The sequence below is a fragment of the Staurois parvus genome, unplaced genomic scaffold, assembly GCF_062004578.1.
Source record: "Staurois parvus isolate SC_StPar_1 unplaced genomic scaffold, SC_StPar_1.0 ptg000175l, whole genome shotgun sequence".
NCBI classification, from domain to species: domain Eukaryota; kingdom Metazoa; phylum Chordata; class Amphibia; order Anura; family Ranidae; genus Staurois; species Staurois parvus.
Genome location: NW_028317971.1, coordinates 175,370 through 197,863, shown reverse-complemented (window position 1 = coordinate 197,863; position 22,494 = coordinate 175,370). Strand labels below are relative to the sequence as shown.

General features: G+C 40.0%; 1 protein-coding gene across 2 annotated transcripts in view; it reads right to left on the bottom strand.

The window, feature by feature from the left end:
* Positions 1-22,494, bottom strand: part of LOC149462364 (inter-alpha-trypsin inhibitor heavy chain H5-like) — a 127,506-nt gene that overhangs the window by 95,947 nt on the left and 9,065 nt on the right. For both annotated transcript variants that reach the window (XM_089676859.1, XM_089676860.1), the window contains exons 2-4: positions 8,016-8,060; positions 6,298-6,461; positions 758-856 (exon numbers count right to left, since the gene is read on the bottom strand). In XM_089676859.1, the coding sequence (XP_089532985.1) occupies positions 758-856; positions 6,298-6,461; positions 8,016-8,060 (308 nt within the window). The remainder of the gene's footprint in view (positions 1-757; positions 857-6,297; positions 6,462-8,015; positions 8,061-22,494) is intronic.

Sequence of the window (22,494 nt, the reverse complement as noted above, 5' to 3'; positions counted from 1 at the left end):
TTGGTATCTGGTTATCTTGAACTATTGCACAACTGCTGGTACCCAGTGCAGTTTCCATAACTCTACACAGTCGCAGAGATCAATTTAGGGTCTTTACTCACAAGTCCCCAGGATAGCTGCCACCTTCCAGCTTCTTCCAGATACACTCCAGATTGTGAGACAGACCTTCTCCAGATCAGATCTCTTGTGGTAAAGTTCTGCAATCATCTTTTAGCAACATTCATCCAGGCCCTCTGACCTGACACCACTGAGGCCTCTAGAACAGCTGCACAGTTCATAGGCTGCCTGAAGATAACAGCCCTCAGGCTCTGGAACCCTCCTGAGGAGAAGGAACCCTGCTCTCCAGTGTCTTTGACTATTTATTGCCCCTCCAGCACCCTTCTGGATTGGCTGGAACCTAATAAATATTTAGGCTGGTTATTTTGAATCTCCTGCCCTAATCTCTGGAAGACTAGGCCAAACAATTATTGCTCCTTAGATTACAGAAGGAGAGAAAACTAATTTTACCTAGCATCCTATGCTAGGAGAGTGCTACATAGAATTCTGTGCATGTAAGATCTGATAAAAAATTTAATAGCTAAACATATGTAAATGCAGCCAAACCTGCTTTAAAGCAGAAATATCTAAACACAGGAAAAACTTGTACATGTTTAGAAAAACTAAATGCAGGAGTACCAATGTGAATGGGGCTTTAGGAGTTCCTTTCAAGTTTATATTACTCAAAAGTCCTAATTTATCTTTTAAGGGTGTTACTTACCCCCTGTCACCATTAATTTTCTCATAATCATGTATATTGTTGTCTCCAGTCTTCTTTCTCCATGTGACTTCACTGTAATATGTTTTGCCTCCAAGAATCCTAGAATTAATAAGATAACCATTGTATCATTTATAGAATAAGAATGACATATTTCACTGTAATGTGAGTTTATGTTTCAATTGCCTGTGTGTATTAAAGAGCATACCCAGGCAACAATGAACACTAATACGTGAACCCCCATATACCATCCTTTTCAAAGGAGATTAGCTCTTTTGACAACCCAGGGGAATGGTGACGTCACTCTGCCTGACATATGATGTGCCAAGGTCTAGCAATTGGCTGCTAGGCCAGGGCACTGTCACAAGGGGGTAGATCACATGCTTCTCCATAATTGGAAGTGCCTAGATGTCACTTTACCCTATGAAGTGGCTATTTTGTTCCTGTGACCTGCATAGGTAATGTGACAGTGCCTCTTTATTTCTAAGGAATAAAAAAACTCTTTTGCCTGAACTCACCCATCATCATGTAGGAAATATATACAGTGTGGACTAAAGCATGATAACTTGCTTCCTGAAGACCTTCAAGAGCAGAATGGATAAAGTGACATGTTCCCTCCTATCTGGAAATGCAGGGTGTTTTTGCTGGCTGTGGAGGACATAGGAGCTGAGTGGAAATATAGGTAAGGGGGGAAGCATGAAGGCCTTTCCCTGCATGGGCAAAGTGACAGTGTTTTTTTTAAAGGGGACTTCACTTCCTTTAAGATGACACATTTTTGCAAGTGGTACTACACATTTCCATTTTGCAATTTGCCATTATTGTGTGCTATCACTGTACTTTAATGCATAATTGGAGGGGGGCAGTGTTTAATTGGTGTAAAACATGGATTACTGTATTATGTTTTTTTAAAAAATATATAGGTGTAATAAACATTTTTGTCATAGCCAAAAAGAAAAAACAAAAACATTGTGGGCTTAACATAAACTTAAAATTTCACTTCCATTCTTCACAAATTTTACCTCACTTTGATGGTTCATGAGCAAATCCATTTTTATGTAGTCCTGCACAATTCAGAATTAAAAACATGATAATCCCAGTAATATCAGTACACTTGGGGGGCTTAATGCATCACATATGCCACCGTTGTACCATCTCTGTCCCTTGTATGGCCTGACAATGTCCTTATCCTTCCTCTCTTATATGTTTCTACAGGTCTTTCTCTATCAAGATCTATAATTTCTATATCTGTTTAAGCTACAGAAGACATCTCTCCCTGGGGGTTACAATATACAGGAAGATGCTAAGCAGACACTAATTCCATCATGGTTGCATGGCCAGAGCCATGCTGTCATTGGCAGTAACTACCATTAGCCCTCTTTTCCCCAAGAGATGGATCCCAATCTCTGGAACCTCATAAACAGGGGAAGTAAATAGAGAACTTTATACTGAAAGGAAAGTACATGGAAAGGAAAAGAAGTATTATGGGAATTTATGGCAGCATCGGCATATGTGACATCCACTTATTTTCTCAGTTGTGCTGCATTATTTATTATTATTTATTTATCTCAGGTACTTATAGCAATGAATTTCAGCCTCAGAACTGTCACCAAACTTGAAATTGCTAAGGAACACTTTTAGACAAATGCAGATATGTTCATTTTCAACAGTGGCTAATTTATTGCACAAATTGCATACAGAAAATAAACCTGCCCTATATTTGCAATAAAAATATAGATGATGCAGCAAAGCAACTGCAAACAATAAGGCTCCATGTACATGGGACATTTGGAATACACTTCTGAATGATGGAAACTAACTGCTGGAAAACATAGGTTTAAAAACGTCTGTTTAGCCGCATTTGCATACCGCATTTCTGCACGTTTATGTGCCTTTGCGTTTAGAGCGTTTTTTAGAGATAACATCAGGAGACCTTCCAAAATGCCCAGAATGCACTGAAAAACAGTAAAAATTAACTATTTCAGACATTTTGAGAGAAATAGAGAGAGCAGTATGTGTTGAGATTAACTATCTTTTCTAGTTGTATTCACTATGGATCCCATCATGAGCATAATGCAGCACGTTCTACCGTTTTTTCCTTCACGCAAAACCTGGAACTGACTACACTGGTGTGCTAGGTCCATTTGAATACATGGAAAATGCTTTGCATGCATTTCTGATGATGAAAAAAGGCTCTGGACAGCATTTGGATATGGAACAGTTGTAAAACGCTTTTAAACGCAAACGCTTATAAACGCGGTTAGCCATGTTTACAATGACTGTAAACTCAACTGCCTGTAAACGACATAGTGTACATGGACACATAGGAAAACATTAGGGAGAGTTCAGGGGCTGCTGAAAAAAATGCAGAAAAGCTCATGAACGTGAATTTATCAGCTGCAGTGTACATGAGCCCTAGGCAGTTTTGATAAATGTCCCCTATGTTTATGTATCTCCAGCACAATGTGTGTAGTCTGCAGTGACTGGTCCTGTTCTATGATTTCCTGACTGAGGCTACAGGAGTGTAAGTATATGCTACCCACCACTGTCTGTATTTGTAAATAGCTGCTGTTTGTTACTTTCCACAGAGTAAGTTGGTTACAGACATGCACTTCCTGTTGCTGTTAGCTAGGTTGGAAACCCCAGAAGAAAGAGGTGAAAAGAGAGAGAGGAACTGATCTTATACACACACACACGGGAGCTGCTGTGTTTCACCCAGACCAGAAGTAGAGACTTTTATGCTAGTATTCCTATGTTCTAATAGTTCAATGCCCACTGTCCATAGCTTGAGTGTGTATCTGAATCACTGTAACAGACATATCTCTTTCCTACTTTTATCATCTCACAAGCACAGTGCTAGATAGCCAGGTCTGTGCTGCTGTATGTGTGTAGTGGTCACCTTCCATTATATTAGAAGGTGAACCTATTTATATGCAGCTCTTGTTATTTTAGCTGACCCTGCCTCTTATTGTCTGGGATTCTATAGCTACTTTTAGCTCAGGGTTCAATAACCGGTATAGGTTAGAGCCAGGTTAGGCATTCGGCAACTTGAGAGTTGTCCAGTTGCAGAACAGATTAGAAGCTACTAGGGACTAAGATACAGAGTAGATAGGCTGACTTTGAGTTCCGGTGCCACACCACAATTTCTGTTGGTGAGAAGCTACATTCCAGACTGGTTGGACATTGGTTGTAGATCTCCTCATCACCACTGATCATCTTCTGTCTCCAAAACCGAGACAGAAACCACATCCAGATCATCCTAGGGGTCCCCTGCTACTGAACTATCTTTAGTAATAATTATATAAACCTGGGTATATGTGCACAAGTCCAACAGGACTTTGTTGGGCCCTTTGCTGATCATACCTATGTGTGCTTTGAATGTAGGTGCTGTTATTATTGTATTCATATATATCATCCATATAATTAGCATACTGATGTGCATCTACATACTTATGGTTAATGTTGTCTGCTGGCTAAAGTAGTTCATCTGATCCCACTTACTTTGATTAGATTACTGGTTAATTTCCCAGGAAGGGAATTCCCTCTGTTCACAGGGTCCCTGTCCTGGGTGGAGGCAATGCCAGTTTTATTATCAAACCCACTCTTCCACTTAGCAAAGGTTCTAGTTCTCTTATTTACCTACAGGTTTAGCACAATAGCCTGTATGGGAAGGGCCATTTCTCATAACCCCTCCCCAAAAAAGGGCACTTGCACTTGGGGTGCCTATATCTGCAAACTGCCAGTCTCATTCCTCCTGTTGCATACCCTCATACTAAAAAGTCATGCATACTGTACAATACTACGATGACATATTTGTTCCCCAGTCCTCCTGTAAACAAATATAACTAAGTAGAATTTTTCAGTGCCGGAGTTATCAGAAAAGAGCATTTTAAATGTCAAGCACCAATTATATTTTTTTATTTATGTAACAAATATAAAGTAGACGTTATCTCAGCTGTAAAAGTGGAAATACATTTTAAAGCAGTATGTGGTGAGAAAAGTATGATTTTAATGGACATTTTCATTTTCTTTCACATTTAGTCTGGTTTGTTAAAAAAATAATAATAAGGTAGTTTTAGCAGCAACATATGCTTTTTCATTAGGCGGTAGTAAGCCTGCTGTGACCAAGAGCAGTAACCATTACAACAGATCTAAAAGCCATAGGGAGGTGTCTTCTTAAAAAAAACTCAGCTAAAGCCCTCATTTGTCCAATAGCATAATAGTTTGATAGGACAATGTATCGGCTTTTTTTTATTCAATACCACACTGCATGATCTTAAATGGTTATACACCTTTTCATCCACGTCTTTCCTATCCACCACATTCCAAAAACTCTGTCAACGGTTAGGCTCATCATTTGTTATTACAAATATATTTGTTCCCAAATGCTTGTCTGGTTTGCCAGATTTTCTTTTTATACATTATACAATTTTTATACATTGTGACTATAGTACACTTCTTTTGTATGTTATTATACTGGCTGATTAGTTGGCTTGTAGTGTACCTCTGTTTTTTGTACTGTTCAAATTCAATAAAAGCTCTACTGATAAAAAAAAAAAGGTTATACAAAATATCAACGCGTTACACACAAGAACCCCACATTTCCCACACTCCCTTCCATTTCCATATTCCCAATTCTTTAAATAAATATTCAAAACATAGACTTCAGATATGTTTTACTAGAAACTGGACAGCAGCAAGACAGTATATAAGCACTGTACTTGAATAGAAATAGACAAAGTTTTTTTTTTCTGGAATACAATTTATAATGTGGCATCTACGTAATACATAGTAGCCAAAAAATATTTTACAGTGGCAGGAGAGTGTGTGAGCACTTGATTAGGTCACACATAAGAGACAAGGCAGATTTTATCATACAAAAAACGTCTGAGACACAGTAGCCAAACTTTTTTACAGTGGAAAGAGAGTGCAAGCATTTCGGTGTTTCATCTGCGCACAGTAGTCAAAATATTTTATATTGGCAGGACAGTATGTAAGCATCTTAAAAAGGAAAGTGGTCACAAGAGAGCTATGAAGGTTATTTTTGCTGACCTTCCATTCTGACAATTTCAACTGCCAGGCTGCAATGCTTACTCTCTGGTTTAAATATATTGAGTCACGGACCCAGATCAAATATGCAGATAAGGTCTTCTGACTTTTATACTACTTTCCAAATTTGAATACTTGTCCTGTGTAACTGACTTAGAAAGTACTGAAGCCAATGAATACGTTTACCAGCCCGGCAACTAGCATCTTCAAATGAAGAAAATCTGAAATGGTAGCCTCCATATTCATTCCATTCCTTTTGGTATTACAAGTTACATGCAGGTCAGTACTTTTTAACTTAATTTTTACAGGTGTTTTTTAGTAGCTTTAGTGGGCTCTACCACATAAGCTGTAATATCATATTTATAAAGTGTCACTGTATTAATAGCCTTGAGAAGATTCGGAGAGAAACACAATTTTTAATTTTAGCTGCGCATCTGGGAACACAGCTTAAGAATAAACTTCTCAGTGAACAATAATTTGTTTTTATAGGTACCTACATAGTGAAGTTGGAGACAAAAGCTGTTGCTGGAATCTGCATCTGGAATACAACATCTTTAGCTTCAGCTGCCCGATTCACCATGGTGCAGGACACAGCAGTGAAAGCATAGCGTGATATAATGGTTGATTTCACAGTGAATTCAGAAACCAAGGGCTTGATTTCCTGTAAAAAAAATAAAAGTTGTATATCAAGTCATGTCCATGCTGTCATTCAACCAAACTTTGCTGGAAATTGTTGCAAGCCTTATAATCTCTCCAGAAACAAGTAGTTCCATTGTCATAGCAAATGAGGACGTAGATACAAGGGCTGACATGGTGATCCTGACATCCTGACATCTCTAAAGGGCTGCACAAAATATTCAGTGCATGTATTGCTACTAAAGTTGTCAGAGGTTGCAACGTGCAATAGAAGATGGTCAGAGGCTCTGAAAAAGCAAAATAAGATGGTTAGAAGCTCTAAAAGTGCAACAGAAGATAGTCAGATGCTCCAAACATGCAACAGAAGATGGTCAGAGGCACCAAACATGCAACATAAGATGGTCATAGGCTCTGAATATGATACAGGAGATGGTCAGAGGCCCCAAAGATGCTACAGGAAATGGTCACAGGCTCTAAATATATTACAGGAGATGGTTAAAATGTAGACATGTTGGAGGAGTTGTTGGTGAATGGGACTATAATTTATACCTACTACATTTTATACCATTCTGTAAATCTTGTGACCAGCTGATGCTCCGGAGCAATCAGGAGAAAGTAATACTTAAATATTTTTTGTTAATATTATTTAAACTATATCTGAAGCAAAAACTTTTTTGGATAGAGTAAAGAACATGTTACCTTACTGAAGATTAGATATTTTGGATTTGTTTTCACTTTCAGTGCTAGTGATAGTAGTCACCAGGACAAATAAAGCAGATCTCCCCAAAGGGAACACAAATATCAATTAAAACCTAACAGGGGTTCTAACTCCTTTGCTAATCTATTCAAAACGTTTAAAAAGTTTTGTCTTTAGATACACTTTAACTAAATGTGAGCAAAAGTATAAGTTCTTAAAAAACAACATAATAGTAGCAGTAGTAGTAGTAATAGTAGTAGTGGTATTATATTGGATTTTGTAGAGTGCAGATAGTTTGCGCAACACTTTACAAAATAAAGGGGCATAGTACACCTGCAATACAATGCAAGACAAGAAGGTACGTAGGGTCCTGTACATGACAGCTTACAATGTTAATAATAACTTTTTATAACCTTAATAACTTATGGGGGATCTACTCTATGCATACTGCAGTTCCAAGCTTCCTTAATATGTAAACAGAAATGCCCCTGAACAATCTTCAGCACACCCACCCTCATAAAATAAAACATGATAAACTGAAAATAATACCATTGGTACTGAGAAGTAATTCATTTTATTTTAGTTAGATATTTTCAACATTGTTTCCCAGTCAACTGAAGGACCCGCATGCACATATTATTTTTAATAACAGAGTTTCAAGGGCTATTTCATGTCTAATCACATTTCAGTTTTCACCAGTTTAGTACACTCAAGTATATGAAAGGTGATATCTGATGCTGATTTTGTTTGCTATGGGCTTAAAGTACAATATATTTGTTAATTGGCTTAGTAATAATGACATTGATCTCTGGAATAACATTTTATACATGATGGAAGAGCAGATAAATGAATGCATAAGAATGGAATTATTGTAGCACTTACTCTTCTTGAAGAAAAGGGAATTTGCCTTGGAACTCGGGATGCAACCTACAGCAGGAACAAAGCAAAACATTTAATGTTAAAAATATGTTTGTAAATGACTGCATATGGTAATAAGGTAATTTATTTATAATATAAAAGCTGCACAATACAGACACATTCATTGTGGAAGTATATTTGTAGTTTTGGATAGAGTGGAGGGATTAAAACCCCTCTCACCTTCAAGCTGGCCATACACAGTAGAATGTTGTTAAAAAAATTTCATTTTAGGAACGTTCATTTGATTTTCTAATCATTAGTGTTATTAAGGTTAAATGATGTTTGTTATCAACCACAATGAAAATTCGAAGGAGCAGGATGGAAAATTTATCTGAAATGAAGAAATTTGTACCAATGATGTGGTTTTTGTTCAGGAATGACATTCAGTCCAACAATGAATGTTAAAAGCATATTCAATTTTGAGACATTTTCAAACATTTGCCAAGTCATTGAATGTGCTGAGAATTGTTTTATTTGTTTTATTTAAAAGTTTGTTAAATATCTTCTAGGTCAGTGGTGGCAAACCTATGGCACTCGTGCCGCAGCAGGCAAGCAGAGCCCTCTCTGTCAGCCAAGTCGCCTCAGCATCAACCCACCAGCTGAACATCGGATAACAGCGCACATATTGACCATGCGCATGCTCGGAAAGGGGTGGCGTCACCAGACAATGACGTCACACATCACAACTCATTAGCTTGTCCAACCTTTCACATGGCCGGTCAGTGCGCTGTCAAGGATATATAGGACTGGCTGTGAGTTTTAATACACTCATTTTTATTAACACAAGATTTCAGCTTGTGCTGGTGGTCAGTGGAACCTTGTCCCCTTGTGCTGGTGGCCAGTGGAAGCTCTGTTATTGTGTTTTCTTTTAAGACAAAAGATGTTATGTATGGATCATTTTTTCTAAACTAAAACCTCACTATTCAGGTTTAATTGCAGTGTTGGCACTTTGCAATAAATAAGTGGGTTTTGGGTAGCAGTTTGGGCACTCGGTCTCTAAAAGTTTCACCATCACGGTTATAGGGTATGGCCAGCTTAATACTGCCGTCTGTGTCCCCACTGAGGAGATTTCACTATTCTATTTGTTCTGGTGTTTGTTATCACTTGGACAGAAAGTCATTGAAATCCAAAATGTTTCATGTGTAAAGACATAGCAGGGAATTCTCCTAACGGGGAACCTGTTTTTGTGACAAAAGTCTAAGAGGGTAAGTCTACTTAGACATTTCTTTACTTTGGGGTAATTTCCTCTTACTTCTGTAGCACCCTCTGAGCTGAGAGGCCCTATGGAATTTCCCCCTGCTCTAGAACTTTGAAGAAAGGTCTAGAAGCAGTGGGTGGATCTAAGGAGTGGCTGGTCTGTACTCCTGGTGGATCCAGGCCAGTCCCCAACAGAAGGCTTTGTAAGGGGCCAGGACAACCTTTAAGAGTAAAGGAGCCTGCTCAGCAGCAAGAAGAGAATTCGGGTGTAAGAGGAAGATGTGAGGCTGAGGAGCAGGAGCCTGGAAGGTGGCCCAGATGGGTGAGGGGCTCACTTCCATGCAGAAGGACCTGAGAAGGCTGAAAGCTTAGGGCTTCACCTTCCCCGTGAGAGAGGACCACCTCTGTGGCAGGGAAGGAGCAGCCCAGCTAGAAGGCCTGGTAGCAGCCACCAACCCAACAGCAATACAGGAAAAGGACTAAGTGAGTATACCTGCACCCCCTGGGCCAGATGTGGGAAGGAGGCACTCTAGTAGGAAGCTGGATTAGCCTGTCACCCAGGACTGTTTCACTATTTACATGGCAGACACCAGATCCCCTGCTTAGGGATTCCTCCAGACAGCTGGGTAAAGAAGAGGATTTATCTGGAGAGATGTTAGTTAGCTTTCCAGAAGAGACGGATTGCTGTAACCACTGTACATAGTTCAGGAAGTTCAGTCTTCGGTTTCTCAGTTCCATTGAGGATCCCGTACACCATTAACCCTATCCAAGTTGAAATCCCCCTAATAAATATCATAAAACCAAGCTCAAGGACTGTTTGCTGTCTCCTAAATGCAAGTCAGTGTAGAAATGCGTGTTGCCTGGCTATGCAGGACTATAAGAGGACTCAAAACCTTCAGCAACTCCTAAGGGGGTAGTGCTACACTTCCTAATGTGGCTTCAAGTTGAGGGGAAAACTCCCCAATAGAACACAGACAGTAAAAAAATTGACAAGGGTTGTAATCATTCCCTACACTATCCAAAATGCTGACTAGAAGTACATGGGTATGGGTATCTTCTCGTTCCACAGGTACAATTAAGACAGTTCGTTCAAGTAGTAAACATCTATTAAATTCAATTTGAGCATATTATGAAAAAAAATGTGCAAAGTGGAATTTTAAGTGAAACACATTTTAAACAAATCAATAGCTTGAAAGATATATGCAGTTGACGTTACCTGTGACATCTCCAATACAAGTTGACCTCTGTCATACCCCTACTTTGCTGCAAGCTTTTGTTTCATCCTTTAGTGAAAGGATGAAACAAAAGCTATTAGGGGAGATCAGAAAATATGGTAGGCGAAGCCAAGAAAAGTGGAAATCTGCCTATGTCTACGGGTCTAGAAAAACAAAGAAAATCCCCGTGCATCCACCAAGATAGCTACACAAAGAGAAACACAACGCAAAGCAAGACATTTTACACATGATTTTCTCTAATGGGAACCTATGCCTACAATTTTCATCATATGCTTAGTTTAAATTGCCCTGGTTTGTGACAGGTGTTCATTTTAATAAAGATGTGTAATTTAAATATGAAATGTACAGAATTTCAGTTATGGTGCTCCAAATGATGAGGGGGGGAGGGATAGGGGGGTGCCATGTATAACTAGACATGCAATGGAAATGTAGAAGTAATGTTATGAAACTCAATACAGCACAATGATCCCTAGTCTAAGTAAGCCCTTATGTGAATCTATCATGATGTTTATAAAACATCTGGCATAACCTTGTCTCGCTCACTAAATTATTATGTAAGCTAAATTTGGCATACACATACAAGTCAAAGCAAGAAGAATGGTCAACTGAAAATATGCCCCTGCAATACACAACTACTCACATTTCTAATACAGCTGCATACCAGCCTAATGCAGCCCACAGATGATTCCAATTTTTCATTCAACCAGCAGGTTGTACGAATAAAAAACTGACCAGATTTCCCCATCCACACATTCAAGGTAGATGAGGGAATCACTCCCACTGAGCTATTGCATTCTGGGGCTGGGGAGACGTCCCCCCAGGTCAGAATACATTGATCAGCTGGCGAACAGTATTTATCTGACTGTATGGCTGTACAGAATCAGTGGATAGACTTCTGTACAAACCATTGTCCCCATACATGGATTGAAATTCATCCAGTTCATTCATGTATGTATCTTAACTCCATACAGCCATCATACATAAAAGTAATAACATGGCCCCCAAAAAATAGCAGTGCACATCTTGTTCTTCAATCCTCATAACTGTATGTCTGCATTGTAACATTTAATACCCTGCTAGGCTCATGAGTTTTGAAGTAATATTTAGTGAAGTCACTACTATGCTGCTCATTGTTCTCCTTACTGGAGAGGAATTTGTACCTGCATTTCCAGGATTACCATGCCTCTGCTTCATTCATTCTTCAGATCTGTGGTTTCTAAGCTGCTCCTGCTGCTTTTTAAATACTAGGCCACCAGCCAGGGCCACTGGTCATCAGAGGTCTTGAAATGAGCACACAGACAGACACAATGCAAAATAAGGCATTGTAAGTCAGTAATGGGGAAATAATTAGTTGCATGTAGCCTACCAGCAAAATTGGTGACTGTTCATTTATCCTCAGTTAAAAGGGAAGTTTGGGTTTTGTTTTGTTTTTTCTAAGTTATACTTACCTAGGTGGATGCAGCATTGGTCCGATGCTGCATCTGTCCACCCTGGTCGCACTGGGTGAGACTTGGCATGCGATTTGCATGCCATGTGACTTGCAAATCGTGTGCCAAATTGCACTCTTTTGTCTGCAATTACAGCGGTCAAATTACTGCGGTTCCAACTTGGTCGGAGATGCACCGATTTCTGAAGTAGTACATGCACTACTTTTCGTGCAATTTGCATAGACATCTGTGTCAAATGTCTTGCAAATCGCACCTGAAATCGGCAACTTCACTGTAAGTCGCACAATTTGAAAGTCTGGCTTGGGGGATGTAAGTGTGAGAACTCAGCAATCACATGACCACTGAGTTTTCACCACCACTCTTAGCAGAGAGTGGTGACTCTCAGTCACTCTGCTCTGCCCCCCGCGCTCACTGGAGCACTGGGCTGTGGACAGGGAGGGAGTGGCTGGCTCAGGCTCTCAGTGGATTGCTGAGAGGCTGAGCCAGGTGCAGCTCCAGAATCTGAGGTGGATCCTGACTTTAAAGTCGAATCTTTCCCCAGCCTGGGCCAGCTGAGTGACATCAGCTTACAGTGGGCTTCAGCCTGTTGTCAGCTGAAAATGGGTCACAGTAGTGCAGAACGAACTACACTCCTGTGATCCTCAGGAGAAGTACAGCCAAAAGAGCTTTGGCTGTACTTCTTTAAATTTTTTTCAGGCACAGCTACCACAGTTCTGGTCCTCTTTAACTGAATGTCAACATTGTGGAGTGAATGGTGTACAGAAGAGTTGTATAACTTAAACAAAATCCTTTTCACTATTCATTTGTGTGAGTTGGATCCAAAAATTGTTGAATTGCATGAATAAACTGGAAACTGGACCAATTTCGCCACTGCTCCAGTCTACAGGTCCAGTAATTCATGGGGGTATTAGATAGAATAGTTATGGCTTATCTCTCAGTCTGCCATAAGGAAGAAACACATTTTCAGAGAGGGTCACAATGTAGGGTATATCAAAAGAGTACAGAAAACCAAGTCAGATATCTGGGGCCGAAGGGAAATAGTTGACACCTTTCCAGATCCGTTCACCTAGTGGGCCAAACACATGCAGCTATGACTTCAGTGAACAAGGTGATCAAGAGTGGGTAGACAATTAAAATGTAACTACAGATAAAACCTTTTTTTTTATTTTAGATGGAGTAAGGGAGGGTTATAACCCTTATCAGTTTTTTTGTTTTTACATGTTTCCCATAGGGGCATGGCCTTAGTTTCTTTGCATTACTGATGAAATGAAGCTATTTTCTGTAAACGACATACTTGAAAAAAAACATGGAACCAGTAGTCCCTTAAAGAGACAACATATACTGCATATATATTGTGTATATATATATATATATATATATATATATATAATGTGTATATATTGCAGGCACACAATAATAAATATTAAACGGGGGGAGGGCTGCTGTTTAACCTTTTGTCTACCAAGATACATTTATAAACATCCCACAACACTCACAGGTGATTACAGGCTATCCTGTTCCTCCCAACTGCAGTACAGTGTTGTAGTATTTAGAGCAGGAGGAGCTCAGGGGACATCCAGGCAACAACACCTAGCCCTGGCCACTTTTAAAAGTCATGAGGTCCCGTATAGCATACCGGATAGGTCCCCACTCCAAAAAAAATATCAAAACTATATTTTCACTAAAAATACACTAAAATCATTTTAGCGAACACAAACACAACATAATTTACACAATTTTTGTTCAATTCAAAAGATAAAACTGTATTGAGTTAATAAATAAGGCGCTGTGTGTGGGTGAGGTCTTGGAACTCATTCACATGGGTGCTGTGGCTTGTACAGTGTGAATAAGTTTGTTTGAAGCTGTGTTCGTACATTTGCTGTGTCCCCATGGAGTAACAGGTGGCTCCAGACACACAAGCAAATTACTCATTCACATTGTATAGGCCAGAGAATCTGTGTGAATGAACCCTTAATTATATGTTTTTTAATTTTTTTTTTACAATTTTATTTTTGTTTTATACAATTTTATTTTTTCATATTTTTAATTTTTTTTTAAAACAGTCCTGTTGGGGGGCTTTGTTGAAATGGCAGGGGTATAAACTTTTGAGACAAATGAAAGTTTTTGAGAACGCAGTCCTCAATCTCTATCTTTACAGACTTAGTGGCACAGAATAAATGAAGGAGGAGTTCTGCACAGTCTTCTGAAGCACGGCAAACAAGCAGAAGGGAGAGGAGCAGAAGCCAGCAGTGCAGCAGGGCGGGGTGACAAGGGGAGCACACAGGGGGGCCCAGACAGGATGATTTTCAAAACTGAAGCCTAAACTTGTATACACAGTGCTGCAGGGCGGGGTGACAAGGGGAGCACACAGGGAGGCCCGGACAGGATGATTTTCCAAACTGAAGCCTAAACTTGTATACACAGTTGAATGGGACTAAAATAATGTACAATAAGAGCACAGATCAATTTTGAAGTGGCAGAACAACAATTAGACATCTATTAGACCCACATACCAAATGTACATATAGGCCATGCAACTAAAAGAGGTTGTTTATCACATCATTACTGTACACACTTATTTAAAGTGTATGCTTTTGCAAAAAAACCTGCATTACCCCTAAGAGGTAGTAGGAGTTTGAGACAGGTGACTGAAAATACTGTTTGAGTGTTAGATTACTGAGCACTACCAAGGTGCTTCTCTGCCTTTGCTGGGAAATATCCCAAAGTTCTGGGACTGTGATACCCTTCCTGCAGATACTGACGGATGTCCAACCACTAAAGACAAAGAGATCTAACCCTTGTCCCTATATTGCTCCAGTGCACATTACAGTCTCACATGAAGATTAACTTGGCTCTCTTGGTGACAGTGATGATGAGGAACAAGAACTGTTAAATGATGACATTAAAGTCTCATACACATGATGAGAATATCAGACAAATGATCGTCCGTTTTTTTTGTATACTAGTCTCATATCGAAAACAAATAGGTTGCTAGAGTTATGAAAATTCTCGTAAGACAAAATACAACTATCGCTATGATGTAATGTATTGAATTGTAATGTATTCTTTTGTTTCCGAGCATGCGGCGTCTTGGTCACTCAATTTTTTACTGATGATTACTGTACTGATTAAATGAAAATTATTAGTTCTGTTATCGTATTTGTAAGCTTGTCCCTTCAGAAAATTTTACATGAACTCTCCTGATCGGCTCTCAAAAACTGTGCACTAATGATCAGATTATCGTACAATGACTCTGAAAGCGGTATTTTTCATTCGATTTTCTGATCATGTGTACGAGGCTCAAAGCTAGTACAGAGGAAATGTCGGTAGAACCCTCAACTACTGAGCTGGAGGAGTGCCTGGACTGTAGTGTGGCAGGTGGCTCTTGTACTGACATATAAGTACAGACATAACTACCACTGGGGGATTATGCAAGCGTATTGGACCCACTTGTAATTAAGAGGTCTAAGTGTCTGGTGAGTTCATGCGTATTGGGGGGATTTTTCTTTACGATCACTGGTGTTATACCACACAGAGGAAGAGCACTGTGGATCGCATTGATTACAGATTGAATCACTTTGATGCAATGGGGCTGATTTACTAAAGGCAAATAAACTGTGCACTGCAAGTGCAGTTGCTCTAGAGCAGTGGTCTCCAAACTGTGGCCTGGTGGCCAGATGTGGCCCTTTGCTTGCTTTTATCTGGCCCTTGGGGCATTATGTCATCCACTGATACCAACAATGAGGCATAATTCCCCCCACTGACACCAATGAAGGGGCACAGTTCCTGCCAATGACACCCAACAATGGGACACAATTCCTCCCATTGACAACAACAATGTGGCCCAATTTCTCCCAGTGACACTAACAATGGGGCCCAGTGACACAAATGATGAGGCACAATCCATTCCTAAGATACCAAAACTGGGGCATTGTTTTTTCCAACTGACGTCAGGACCTTTTCTACCCCCGGTCCAGCCCCCCTAAAGTCCAAAGGATAGTAAACTGGCCCTTTGTTTAGAAAGTTTGGAGACCCCTACTATAGAGCTTAGTAAATGAGGTAAAGCTTCATTTTGCAAAGAATACCCAATCAAATGCAATAAAATACAAAAACTGCATTTTTGCTTGCACGTGATTGGATGATAGAAATCAGTAGACTTTCTCCCCATTTCAGAGCTTCCCTTCAGATCTAGTGCAACTGCACTTGAAGTGCACAGTATATTTGCCTTTAGTAAATAAAACCTAAAGTTGGTAAATTGAAGTGCACTGTGATCCAGGTTGAAGCACTTCAATCAGAGCGTTGTGCAGCACTTGGAAACAAACTGGACAATATTGTTGATTCATTTTAAATGTTTTATATTTCACTAATTTTAAGCACTGAACACTTTTTTTTTTTACTGAATGTTTGGGGATATATAGTTTTGAAAAGCACAGATTATTGTAAAAAGGGAGATAACCATTTTTATATATTTTAGGGGTATTAATCATAGAGCTGTATTTATTGACAGAAAAATACCTGTTGATCCTGCCAAAATCCATTGAGTTCCCAACTTCTTGTGAACTCCTCCTCTGCTGTAGTGAAATCCCAGTGATTATTATCAGCCTTGCTAATTTCTCTCTCTGGACTACAGAACACCTCTGCCTGTGTTATATAAATAAGGAAGGGAGCGGTATTCTGTTGTCCAACATGTAAGTGGGGTCTAGGACCAAGATACTCAGTCAGGAAGAGAACATTAACAGCATTTGATTGTAGTAATGCTTATATACACTCACCAGCCATTTTATTAGGTACACCTGTTCAATTGCTTGGTAACAAAAATTGCTAATCAGCCAATTACATGGCAGCAACTCAATGCATTTAGGCACGTGGACGTGGTGAAGATGACTTTCTGAAGTTCAAATCGAGCATCAGAATGGGAAAGAAAGTTGACTTAAGTGACTTTGAACATGGCATGGTTGTTGGTGCCAGATGGGCTGGTCTCAGTATTTTAAAAACTGCTGATCTACTGGGATTTGCATGTACAACCAGCTCTAGGGTTACAGATAATGGTCCGAAAAAGAGAAAATATCCAATGAGAGGCAGTTGTGTGGATGAAAATGCCTTGTTGATGTCAGAAGTCAGAGGAGAATGGGCAGAGTGGTTTTAGATGATAGAAAGGCAGTTAGCAACTCCTGTTAATATGGAACAAAATGAAGAATGTTTCCAAAACCTTGTTGAATCTTTGCCATGAACTATTAAGGCAGTTCTGAAGGCAAAAGGGGGTCCAACCCGGTACTAGCAAGGTGTACCTAATAAAGTGGCTTGCAAGTGTATATATTTTAGTTAGCCGTAATAAATAATGACAGATCTTGTAGGCACTGAGAGTAGGCAATATAACAGTTGGTGTTCGCACAGTGTTACCAGGCATGAGCCTGTATTACCGGAGAATGGCTTCTACTTGAGGGGTGGCAGTTTGTGGTGTACTGGGACAGCATTGTTATACTGCTGGGAGGAGTTCTACGTTACTATTCCAGCTACCGGGATGTTTCCCAACCACTGTTTCTCAATAATTACCAATCACGACAAACTTTCAAATTATTGAGGCTCTCTACTCTAAAATATAAAATCTAAACGAATAGTTTTACATAAAGCAGCGGCATCTACATACGTATGACACCTAACATTAGAGGTGATTTATTCTAACAAAGCAAATACATCTTCACACATTGGTATTAGTATTCAAGAGTTTCTCTTCTCCCTCATGCAGCTAACTGAACCCCAGTGCTGACAGAAAGAGGTAAGGGGAGTACAAACAAAGAGATCCTCAGGTTTCCAACATCCTCTTTATCAAACTATGATGTCATTGGTTGTTGGGGCAGCTCGCACGATGCTGAAGGTTGTAATGCTGCACAATAAAAACCTGTGGCATCGTGTAACAAAAAAAAGGCAGGCTTGATCCACCTACCAGCTTGTTGATAATTATTGGTCACTTTGGTTCAATTTTTCAGGAATATTGCCAAGGCACTCCTGAAAAATCCATAAGACACCCTTGTTTAAAAAAGACTGATATTGTTCCCTGCTCTGTTCCTACTCACCAAGAACCTCTCCCTTCTCTATACACTTTCTCTCACCAGCAAGGTCTCTGTCCCTGATCTATCCCTGATCCCTGGTCTGTCCCTGATCACACCAAGATGGCCACCTGAAACCTAGAGGGTACAGCATCCAATTGGACACTGACCTGCCTGAAAGTCTGACAGAGTCCATGAGAGGACAATTCCCTCACAGACTCAACCCTAACTGTAATAATGGCACGCTGCCATCAACAGGATGGAGGAAAACCTGCACCTGCCTACAACTGGTCTGACAACACTGCTTGAGATTTTAGTGCAGCAAAGGCACTCTGTTGTCAGCTCAAACAATCAATTAGGAGCATACTGGACTCAACAGATCAGGTTTTAAACAAAGAAAAAAAAGAAACGTATACTGAATATACTTTATTTTCCCCCAGATATACACTTAAAGTGTTACTAAACCCAGGACCCTACATCCACTATATCTGGTCTCCCACAATATAATTGGGAATGCAATTATTTTAGAAAATATGAACTGCTAAATACCTTTTCTCATTAGCAGTTAGAGCAGTCTTGTGACTTCTGGCAGTGTCCAGCTGAGCACTGGTTAAAGCTTGTAGCAGGAGTTTTCATTCTCCTCTCACTGCCCTATGAGATTGCATAACCCCTGACTCTCTGTCTGACCAGTGCTTATTGGCCCTGTGCTTTGCTAGAAAGTGTCTTAGAACCCCAAAACAATATATATTTTTAAAGCAGAGGCCCTAGAAAATAAATTGGTGGTTTTTGCCTTTTTTTATGTTACACCATATTTAGGCAGTGATTTTTCAAAAGCAATTTTTGGGAAAAAACACTTTTTTGCATTTTATTGCAAAAAAACACAATACATAACTCACTTTTTTTGTAAAATATAAAAGATGACTTTACGCCAAGTAAATAGAAATCAAACTTGTCGCTCTTTATAATTGCGTGTACCCATACAACTGCAACAATTGGAATACATTTGGAAAGATTCTGACTTTAATGTGTGGCAGACCCACCTGGAGCAGAAGCATACACACTGAATCCTGACTTTAATATCAGGATCTACCCAGATGCCTGACTGACAGCTGGCTCAGCTTCTCAGTGCGCCACTGAGAATCTGAACCAGCCATTCCCACCCTCTACAGACTGGTGCTCCAATGAGTGCTGGAGGGGCAGAGCAGAGAGTGGAGACTGACAGTCATCGCTCTTTGCTCAGTGAAGACCAAGAACTGAGTGACCAGCAGTCATGTGATTGTTCAATTCTCGGCCTTAAAGCCACCAAGGGACATCTGCAGCATTTGAGTATATACAGTATGTTTGTTTTTTTTATTTCTCACACTTCTTTAGATTTTTTCAGTATACTATAAAGCAAAACATAAAAAACATAAAAGATTTTAAAATAGAAATAATGGGAGCTCCTGTTGTTTAAAACATTCATAAAACTTAAGTTTTTAATAGAAGATTGTTTGTAAATGTCATTCTTTTATGTCTTTGCAATATTAAAGCATTTCTATCAGACTTGAGGGCACCAAACCAAAGCAACCTGTCTTTGTATATTCAGATAAAAGCTTCAACAGCCTGCTAGCCGTAGACACTAGATAACCACAGACAGGATAATAAAGGATTTCCAACTACTGCTACCAAATGAAGTGGAAAAAACAACAAATGTGCATCCTCTCTGTATCAGAAGTTCAACACATTGACAGCAAGGAATGTATTATTATGGTGTATGAACATTAAATTGACATACATATTTGTTCTGTTCCTGGGCTTGTGCTTATATATTTACAGCGTCCAGCTTTTCACGCTATGCACAAGATTTAAAAGTACATATCAGTAAAAGTTGAAAGTTGAAAATTCTGAATTGCCTACACCTAGCACCCTATAAGTTGATTTACAATGAATGAATCCCTGTGTTTTCAGAAGCTAAAGATTTTCCAGTCTATGAAAGGATGATGTATTTCAGCTCCTCTATACTGGGATATGCACTCATGTGCTTACTTGTAAATGTTGACGCCGTATCACAATGCATTCTGAAAGAGCTGGAGTGATGATCAAAATTGTTGGAAAGGATTCAACAGTTTAGTGTCATTACACAATCACGGACAGAGAACATACGTCTAGGGAAACCCACCTATGAGTGAGCTCCCAAGTGTATTTACTTAATGATTCCATAAGATGTATACCATCCCTAATGCAGGCATATAAATGGGACTCGTCCGCTCATCCAATCAGGTTTGACAAAGGAGCTGATTGGAGCTCCGTAGCATGTTACCAAGGCTACGGACCCTCCCCCCTGACACCACTTTCAGGTCTTGCATTTCACGGTGGTTTCCTTGACCAGTTCTGCAGTCTTCTCCATCTCTGGGAGCGGTGCCTCCTGTGGAACACTGATGTCCATCCCGCTTTAGGCTCCACCTGACCCTGGACGCCGATGCCATACACCAATAGCGGAGGGACTAGCAGAGTGGCTATGGTCTTCACCTATTCTAGGCTGTTAATTCTCCTCACATATGTCAGTGTTTTATGTATGATCATTAAATTAATTCTCAGTACTGTACTTAGAGGCACCCCCTTGTGTTCTTTTTTGTTTCTGCAGAGATACAGTTGCAAGAAAAAGTATGTGAACCCCTTGGGATTACGTGGAGTTTTGCATGAATTGGGCATAAAATGTGCTCTGAACGTCATCTAAGTCACAACAATAGAAGAACACAGTCTGCTGAACATAATACTACACAAACATTAGATGTTGCCATGATTTAATTGCACATAACATGTAAACATTCACAGTGCAGGGAGGAAAAAGTATGTGAGGCCCTAGCTTAATGACTTCTCCCAGAGCTAATTGGAGCCAGGAGTGAGCCAACCTTGACTCCAATCAGTGTGATGATATTGGATGTGTTGCTGACAGCTGTCCTGCCCTTAAAAAACACACACCTGTTTTGGTTTACTGGTTTCAAGAAGCACTGTCTGATGTGAACCATGCCTCGCAGAAAAGAGCTCTCAGAAGACCTACGATCAAGAATTGTTGACTTGCATGAAGCTGGAAAGGGTTACAAAAGTATCTCCAAAAGCCTTGATGTTCATGTGTCCACAGTAAGACAGACTGTCTACAAATGGAGAAAGTTTAGCACTGTTGCTACTCTCCCTAGGCGTGGTCGTCCTGTAAAAATGACTGCAAGAGCACAGCGCAGAATGCTGCATGAGGTAAAGAAGAATCCCAGAGTGTCAGCTAAAGACCTACAGAAATCTCTGGCACATGCTAACATTTTTGTTGACACATCTACAATAAGGAAAACATTAAACAAGAATGGAGTACATGGGAGGACACCACGGAGGAAGCCATTGCTGTCCAAAAAGAATATTGCAGCACGTTTGAAGTTTGCAAAAGAGCACCTGGATGTTCCACAGCACTACTGGCAAAATATACTGTGGACAGATGAAACCGAGATTGAGTTGTTTGGGAAGAACACACAACACTATGTGTGGAGAAAAAAAGGCACAGCACACCAACATCAAAACCTCATCCCCACTGTAAAACATGGCGGAGGGAGCATCATGGTTTGGGGCTGCTTTGCTGCCTCAGGGCCTGGACGGATTGTTGTCATTGATGGAAAGATGAATTCCAGAGTTTATCAAGACATTTTGCAGGAAAACGTACGACCATCTGTCCGCCAACTGAAGCTCCGCAGAGGATGGGTGATGCAACAGGACAATGACCCAAAGCATACAAGTAATTCAACAAAACAATGGCTGCAACAGCACAGATTACGCCTTCTGGAGTGGCCCAGTCAGAGTCCTGACCTCAACCCGATTGAAATGCTGTGGCATGACCTTAAGAGAGCGATTCACACCAGACATCCCAAGAATATTGCTACACTGAAACAGTTTTGTGAAGAGGAGTGGTCCAAAATTACTCCAGATCGTTGTGCAGGTCTGATCTCCAACTACAGAAAACGTTTGGTTGAGGTTATTGCTGCCAAAGGAGGGTCAACCAGTTATTAACTCCAAAGGTTCACATACTTTTTCCTCCCTGCACTGTGAATGTTTACATGTTATGTGCAATTAAACCATGGCAACATCTAATGTTTGTGTAGTATTATGTTCAGCAGACTGTGTTCTTCTATTGTTGTGACTTAGATGACGTTCAGAGCACATTTTATGCCCAATTCATGCAAAACTCCATGTAATCCCAAGGGGTTCACATACTTTTTCTTGCAACTGTATATTCCAGTCTCTTGGTGGAGCTGCCTTTAGGTGTTTCCTATGGACGTTTTAGTTATTTATGGACTGTATATGGACTTATCATGATTTATTGCTTACTGGTTATATTCCATGTTCTTTACTTTAGGTTTGCACCATATGCTCATTGTGTAAGTATAAACGTTTTAAACTTTTTTTTTTACATTTATTCAGTTGCTTCTTGGTTTATGCCTAGGCAAATGATGTCATACATCCCAGGAGTCCTCAGGAGGGGAGGAGGGGTTTTCTT